Raw genomic sequence first — 8,412 nt, 5'->3', positions numbered from 1 at the left:
AATAATTCGTCTTTCCCACCGGCGCCTCTCATCTTGCTGCAAAAGCCTCTCAAATAGGCCACGGGATCTCCATGTCCATCGTACAGGTCAAACTTGGGCATCTTGAACCCAGCGGGTAGTTAGACATCAGGGAATAAGCATAAATCCTTGTAAGCCACACTTACTTGGCTTCCTATCCCTTGCATGTTCTTCAAAGATTGTTCTAGACTCTTCACTTTCCTAAATATCTCATCCTGCTCCACGTTCCGAGATGGTTTCTCAGTTTCAACAGGAGGTTCAAAGTGGGGGGTGTAGGAATAAGGATCCGTGACTTTGAAAGTTGGTTTCGGAGCATAATATTGGGTATCTGGAGCTTGGAACGCGGGTTCACTAGAAGATCGGTGGAGGGTAGCTCGCGGAGGGGCTACGAAAATAGGAGCAAATGTCGGAGCCGGGTATGCGGTTGTTTTGGCTGGTGGAGCATGGAAAGTTTGGGACGAGGTGCCGGGGTAGTGGTGGAAAGGGGTAAAACCTGGTGCATGCTGAGGGGAAAGATCAATGGTAGTGGGATTCTGGGCTTGTGCCAGTGGTGGGATGAAAACGGTATTTTCTGTGTAGTTAGCGGGAAATGAAGGTGGAGGATGCCCCCTGATCCAGTCTTGATACATTTCAGCCATTTGATGCTTCAACCTGTGGACCTCCTCTTTCAATTCAGACTCTGATTCTACAATCTCCCTCGGCGGGTCAACAACACCCGTGTCCGATTCTTTGCTAGTCATGATTGCCTTGCGCTTTGATCTAGTATTATAGGGGTGACTTGCCAGGATGCCAACAAACTAACCACCTAAACAGAACCTGTCTGATTATGCACACACAATAACTTGGTCAGTTTTGAAGCATTTAACAGATAGGGAATTGCATATTGGGGATCCAATGTACCTAAGCAGTTAAACGTTTCTAAATGCTTTGCGACGGCTTATGTGCTTCATCCCGGCTCTTTTCCCAAATTTTGAATCCTGATTTTTTCCTCTCTCCTTTTGCTGTGTTTCGCTCTTTTAATTCTCATTCTTTTTTCTTTTGTTTGGCCCCTCTTTTCTTTCTTCCCTCTTTTTTTATTTTCCTCTTCTTTTTTTTTCTTTTCTCTATTTTCTTTTAAGACTATGATCGAATCCTATGGGGATTGCCTACGTATCATGACGCCACATGAATCAGATAATTACGTAGTTCAGGGAAATAAATGCGAAATGATTTTTTTTTTCAATATTTCATTAATAAGAGACATCTATTGGATTTTCTATTACAAGGACTTAAAAGTAGTGATGACTACAAAAGAAAAATCTACAGACTCGAAATAAAGCAATAAGCAACCTTGACAAGGATGAACAAAACTCGAGGAAAGTAAAATACATACTCAAAAACTAACTAAAAAAAAATCAAAAGTACATAAGAGCCTCCACTGGTACTCCGGGGGCTTGCGGGACAACAGCCGGTCTCCGCACGGGCCTACGGGGAATATCTTTTTGAAGGTGGTCTAGGTCAACCATCACCTGTCGAACGAATGTCATTACAGAAGCAAAAAATATAGACTTGGTCATGTCTTCACATTCATGGCATTTCATTACAACATAATAAGTTATCTCTTTAATCCTCATTCTGATGACACCCTTTTCTTGAAGCAAACGTCCAATCTACTGGGCCTGAGCCTCTAAAACTTGTGTATCTATGTTGTTTTGGTCTTGTAACTGTTGCAGGCTTTCTTGTAGTTGGTAAATCAATGCATAGCAATGCTCTCTTTCTGTCTTGAAATCCTTTATTTGCTTGACCATTTCATTTTCCAGGGCAACCAGCTTTTTCTGTAAAATTGCTACTTCTTTGTCATATTTCTGCTTCAACTGATGGGCTAATCTAGCATGTTCTTCTGCACTTTTGGCCAACTTGGCTTGAGCATTTAACAAGTCCTTTTCAGCCTTTGTCAAGTCAAAACCATAATCATGCACTTTCCGCCTTAGGTTGGTTATAATTTTCTCATCTCTCTCACTTCTTACCGGTGTCTCGTCGGCTATTTTCATTCTCTGGATTTGGGCTCGAAGGGCTTCATTTTCCCTAGCCAACCTCTTCTTTTCCCCTTCATCTTCAGCTGCCTGCAAACTACTATCAAATTTGATTTTTTCAATTTGTTCTTCTAGTTTGTTTATAGTAGTCTGGTATTCCTTTTCTTTACTAACCAAACCCATTGCTCTCGTGCTCCATCAGTGAATTGCTGGAGATGGGGCCTTTTGGCGGGTTGTTCTGGCTCTTGATCGACCCGACTTCTTTTACCATACCATGTGGCGTAGTTGGATCCTACTTCACCCATGGACAAATCTCGTACTTGAGTCTGTGGTTCCAGGAACCTACATTGGTGCCAAATCTGGCGAACCTTTTCTTCTGGAAATGTGGCTTTTGGGCATAGTTCAATAACCTGTGGACTCAAATCTTCGTCATAGGGGACTGTTTGGTATCTGCCCAATTGGCATAAGACCCGATGCGGGGCATATGGCTGAATACTCCGAAGACCCATTAATAAAAGAAAGCACACTCTGGCAGACATGTAAATAACTTCATCGACCGGGAGCCAACCGAAAGTCTACTCAATTCGATTTGCATTTAAAGAACCCAAATATGCTAACCATGCCTCAGTACCTTCTGGCAACTCATGACCGTTTACTCGATTTTCATATTCTTCGATGCAATTGAGTCCGGTCAGACCGTAGTTCATGTAACCTGGGCGATGACAAAGATGTTCTACCAACCACATTTGTAAAAGCAAGTTGCAATCCTCAAAAAACATTGTCCCGGCTCGACAAACGGTTAAAGCTTGGTAAATTTCTGTGAGAATCATCGGTATGATAGTGCCATTGGCCTTTTTGACCATAAAGTCGGCCACTCCTGCGAGCCCCAATTCTATATGTCTGTCACTCCTTGGGCATATCAGAGTGCCTAAAAATGCCACCATAAAGGCCAAACCCCTGTGTGCTTCCCATTTGTCTTTATTTCCCTGATGATTCAAACCAGTGTCCGGAGCCTCAAATCCATGGGGGTCCCCATACCGGCTGTATAAGAAACGGAATGTGCATAATCCTCTGGCTAAATTTTCATCTTTAACCTGCCGGCTAATACTCAAGAGGTCCAAAAACTTATGAGGGGTTACAGTTCTTGGTGCTACTGGATATTGATGCCTTAGCTTCCCTTCGAAACCAACATAACCTGCTATCTCCTCTAGTGTAGGGGTCAACTCAAAATAAGAGAAGTGAAAAACATTGTGTGTCGGGTCCCAAAACGGTATCAAAGCTTCGATTATATCAACCCTTGGTTTAATCTCCAAAAGACCAGTGAGCCCACCTAAAGCCTTTGTCACAGAACGCTTGCTGACCTCCCCCAGGTCGTTCCACCATATATGGAGTCCTAGCGGAATCTCGTCTACGACTCGAAAAGGTATATTCTCAACAGTGCTCATCCTGCACATTTTTATTTAAGGCGACTGGTGAAAAACAAGTGACTTTTTTTTTATTTAAGGCGACTGCACTTTTTTTTTGTTATAAAATTTTTGACCCCAAAAGAAAGATTATTTGTGCAAAATAAAACTCAAACAACTCAAGGCCACCTTTGCAAATACGGCCCTTCAGCCCTTTAGAAATGAAGATTTTAAAATTGTGCTTGCTAAGTGGTCAGAATTAGAAAAAGAGCCATAGGTGGCTATTTTTGCAAAACAAGCCTTTCGGCGTCCCGTCGGGACGCTTCTGGCTATTTGGACAGAAAATGGCATCCCCTAAATTTATTTATGACAAAATGACGCATTTTTTGGTTATTTTGCAAAAACGGGGCCGGACCCGATGAGGGTTGCCTACGTATCTCACATCCGGTGAGAATCAAACCCGCGTAGTTCGGTCAATTTTGATGCATAGAAAAATATGATTTGTTTTGAAATGATTCTCTTTTTTTTGAAATTTTGGCTGAGTAACGGGATTTTTGAATATCGGGATTATCAAGAACGAGCATTTTTCTATCCTACCTCACTCTTGGTTTTTCTTTTTCTTTTTTTCTTAATTTTCTTTCCTTACTCTAGAAGCCGGTCAACATACAAGCCAAGCAAATTAATGCACAAGTAGCACGTAAAGAATGTATCAGGATGGTCTTTTGATTTTCGGGTGCACCTATCCTAGACGGACCCAACCCCTGTGTTGAGTCCCCTAAGTCAAATGCACGTGATGCAAGCAAACGTGCCTACTAGGGATCTAGCATGAGGCTGTGTTATTCTATGTTTTAAATCCTGGGTGTATTGTTCTAGACCTGGCTTATCAGAGCGAACAACTCGAGCCGGGGGGGGGGGAGGGGGGCAGCGTACCAGGAATACAGAAGCTTCACCGGCTTTGCAACTTGTCCGAACCTCGTTCTAAAGTTAGGATATGACTCTAACAGAAAAGAATCCACCCGAAGCGCATGCTCCCCAGAAGATTTAGAAGACTCAGAGAGAAGGAGGGTTTCGTAGCAATTTATATACAGTTCAAACAATATCAAAGCGGTAAAAAGCGGCATTTAGCACATTAGGCTCAAACACGTAAAAATCAGATTATAAACAAAATCAAGTATCACAATTATTCTAAGCTCGAATTCTGAACCTTTAACCAGAGATTCTGGGTTCAAATCCCCAGCAGAGTCGCCAGAGCTGTCACACCTCCTTTTTCCGTAGTGGGATAGGGGATAAGGGAGTTTTTCTAATTAAAGTGACATTAATCGAAATAGGATTATTTATTAAAATCAGAGTCGCCACTTAGAATAAGTTATGGTGTCCCAAGTCACCGGTTTATTTTTAATCCCAAATCGAGGAAATTTGACTCTATTTATGGTCTGCGAACACAAAAGACAGGGTAAGAAATTCTGTTAATCTGGGAGAAGGTGTGATGCACTCCCGAGTTCCGTGATTTTAGCACGGTCGCTCAACTATTAATAATTGGCCTAATTATCTGATTTAATACATATTTTAAAACCTAGTGTGCATTTTTATCTTCTAAACCGCTTTTAATTATTTATGGAATTATCTCTGGAACAAGTCACGATGTCGTACACTTGTCGTTTTGGCACACGTCGCAACCCGCGCCACATGAAATGCATCCGCGATTGATGACATGCTTATTTTTATTATTGTTAGAAGTTGTGGTCGGGTCACATGAAATGCACACCTGCATGGGATTTACGTATTCGTGACCATGCCACGGGAACCGTACCCATAGTCATGATAATTTATTAATCGGGCCTAAAGCAACTAGCGCGTGTTCATAAATTATTGTCCTAGGCTAATATGAGATTTGTGGTGGGGGTCACAAATTATGGAAATCACTTGTGGGTAAGTGTACAAGTATTAATTGATTCTAATTTTTGGACCTTTGCTGCATTGGAGTTCACTTGAAAGCCAGATTCACTATGCTAAAAACAATGACCTAAATTAATGAAAGAAATTGAGCCCCACACAAATGTCTTCTAGGCAAGCTTTTGGGCTTAAATATTTTTAAAGACAGTAGCCCAATAACTCTGTTAACGCCTCTCTTAACATTTTTGCATTTCAACATCAAATACAAATCAGCAACAGTTACACAAAGTTCTAAATATCAACATATGAATAAACAGATTATATGGCTAGTTCATTAACTCAAACTCAATTTCGCAGAAAGCATTACAATATCAGCCATCGACGGAGATTATTTCTTTCAATTGTTCTTAGCATGCAACAAAGAAACCTGTATACTTGCTCGAGTAACTCACATCAAGAATACAAACTGTATATATTGCAAATGGTTAGGCCTACATTATCAAGTCATTATAAGATAAAAATCCAGAAATTCCACAGCTTCTACAGTACCACAGGGACTAAACTGAATGATTCAAATGACTTGAATGGAATCTAAATTTGTGAGATATATTCTCTAACAACAAACAACCACATGAGTTCAAACGAATTACAATCAAACCTCATAAATTCCTAAACATCAAACAGAGTTCCAATTCCTTCAATTCTAATCAATAACTATCTGATAACTTAAACAATTAATGTAAGAATATTCGGCATTAAATATTGAACAGGAAAGAGAAGACAAGAAGAATTTGAGGCTTAGGCAACCGGACCTAAAGTCAAACACGAATTCAACACGAACACATCAATTTTTATTCATAAACTCAAAATAGAAGAGAACATGTGAGGATTTACATACCTAACTGTAGAAATGCAACAGGAATGGACCGAGTAAAGATCTAAAGAAACTAGAGGATGAAGCTTGCACAGCAGAAACAGCACATCAACGATGAAACAACAGCGAGATCAACTTCAAAACCTTTTGCAAATCAGAAACGAGTATTTAGAGCTTTAAAAATTCTATTTCTTCTTGTTTTTCAGAAGCTTTTGTTTCTAGATTTTGAAACTTCTAATTTCGTTTTTAGTGCATCAAATGAGTGAAATGAGAGAGTGAATATGCGCCGATCAGTGAGAGGGTGAATGAGTACTATGTGTGTGAGTGTCTATGAATTCAGAGAGAGATGAGAAGAGAAAGCGTGCGTGAGGAATTTTAGAGCATTCTTCTAATTGGGGCGCCTAGGGTCTTTCTTTATTCTAAAGGGGGATCTAATTTCTGCCCTCTTTTTGTGCCTTTTTTTCACTCTATTTCTCACTATCTATCCTCCTATTTCCGTATCTATCCCTCTAAAGTGTGGATGAGTGCAAAATATATAGGTCTAGGTATAGGAATTAATTGGTGGCCAAGAAAAAGAGTGTGTATGGGCATGTGCAATTTTTGAGACAGAGCATGTGAGTTTGTTACAAAAGATAAGGAAGAATCTTGCCATATGGAAATGACTCATTGACTCTTGCTTTAATTAATATATTTTTTTAGAGTGTAAAATAAAAATACTAGCTAAATATTTTAAAATCAAGAACATATAATTTTTGTGATTTTTAATTTTCTTAAATAAAACTTACTAAAAATGAAGTTAAGGTTAAAATATATAGATTAAATTTAAAATTATTTACATACTAAAAAGTGTTAAAAAATTACAAGTATGGTAAAAAATTAGGTGCTCACACTATTGTGCGCTTAAGGAGAATATGAGATGGTTCATGTGTATTGAGAGGATGTGGTCTCGTGGATTGAGTAACTCGGGATGAGTGTTGTTAGGTTTCGTTACATTAATGAATGGAGCTATTATTATTTCTAAGGCAAGTTGAGAATAAATTGGAAGAATATAGGTCAGGTAGTAATGGTTGAATCAACATGATTGTAGTCGTGATCAGTTCGTTCAGCATGTCCAGTTATATATGTGATTTGTGTCGGTACGTGCGAGGCTTGACAGCTACCATAATTCTATTGATTTGGGAGGTATTTGGTTCTAAGGAATAGGTTGAGTAAATGGATTCCAGAAGAGTCATGGCGATTTAGATCGCAACATAAGGTTTGTGTTCCCGCAGTTTGAGAATTCAGTTGCGTGTTGCATTGGTTCTTCTTAAATGAGCTAAGTAAGAGGTTTCTGTATGATGAAGTATTTATTCTACTAGTAGATCAAGAGTTATGATGAAATTTTATAATTCCGCGTATTGGCAGGTGAGGTGCAATGAGCGACATGGGAGTTAGAAGTTGATGATCAAGGTTGCGGTTTGGTGTTGACAAGAATAGCACGAGCTCGGATGAGCAAGAAAGGATTCAGATTGTTAGAGTAAACTAGTATTGTATTTGGTGTCACCTGAGGTCGGTGTCCTGTATAAGAGGCCTTGTGTACTGATTTGCAGATTCTTGATTTGCTTTATAGCATTAGTGTGGCCGGTGGTATGAATGTACAGACTTGTTGCCTGGTAAAGAAGGTCGTGGGAGTGTATCCCACGGGAAATTGTATAAGTGTGACATGTAGTCACTTGATTGATTAAAGATTGAAACCAAGTATGGATATTTTGGTACTATCTCTAATGTGAGAGTTTAGGTCTGAAAAGTGCTCTATTCAGTTGGCTGTGAATTGTGAAAGTTTGTTCCGGATTCGACAGTTGTTCTTATGTGTAATGAATAGGTCTGTTGATGGGTCCAATTGTGGATGTATACTCTACGCCAACCTGGGTGTGTCCATTCAGCATAGCACTCCTTATGGAGGAGTATTCGAACGTTGGATGTTATTTCGTCGTCAGCTATTTCATGTAATATACTATTGTGTCGTGTGGATTGTGAGACAACTTGATTAATTGCACATGTGTTGAGGTCTCGCGTAGCGATGGTGTTATGTGAGTAGGATGGATCTCGAGATGCAGATCATATATCACACCTTAGTCGTGCTTGAGTTTTGTGGCGTATGGCGCTATCTGTCTCCCCATGGATGGTATTATGCACTTGGCGTGCTTGTGGTCGATATTCGAGTATTTCGTGG

General features: G+C 39.9%; 1 protein-coding gene across 1 annotated transcript; it reads right to left on the bottom strand.

Moving 5' to 3' along the window:
* Positions 1–1,667: 1,667 nt before the first annotated feature.
* Positions 1,668–2,213, bottom strand: LOC138908358 (uncharacterized). The gene has a single exon (XM_070199019.1). It carries the CDS (start codon positions 2,211–2,213, stop codon positions 1,668–1,670), a length of 546 nt encoding a protein of 181 aa, XP_070055120.1.
* Positions 2,214–8,412: the final 6,199 nt, after the last annotated feature.

This window comes from Nicotiana tomentosiformis, chromosome 3, assembly GCF_000390325.3.
Source record: "Nicotiana tomentosiformis chromosome 3, ASM39032v3, whole genome shotgun sequence".
Classification (NCBI taxonomy): domain Eukaryota; kingdom Viridiplantae; phylum Streptophyta; class Magnoliopsida; order Solanales; family Solanaceae; genus Nicotiana; species Nicotiana tomentosiformis.
This window is presented reverse-complemented; position numbering and strand designations above follow the sequence as displayed.

Coding starts and splice junctions, on each gene's coding strand:
- LOC138908358 (XM_070199019.1), bottom strand. CDS start 2,213: ATGGGTTTGGTTAGTAAAGAAAAGGAATACCAGACTACTATAAACAAA.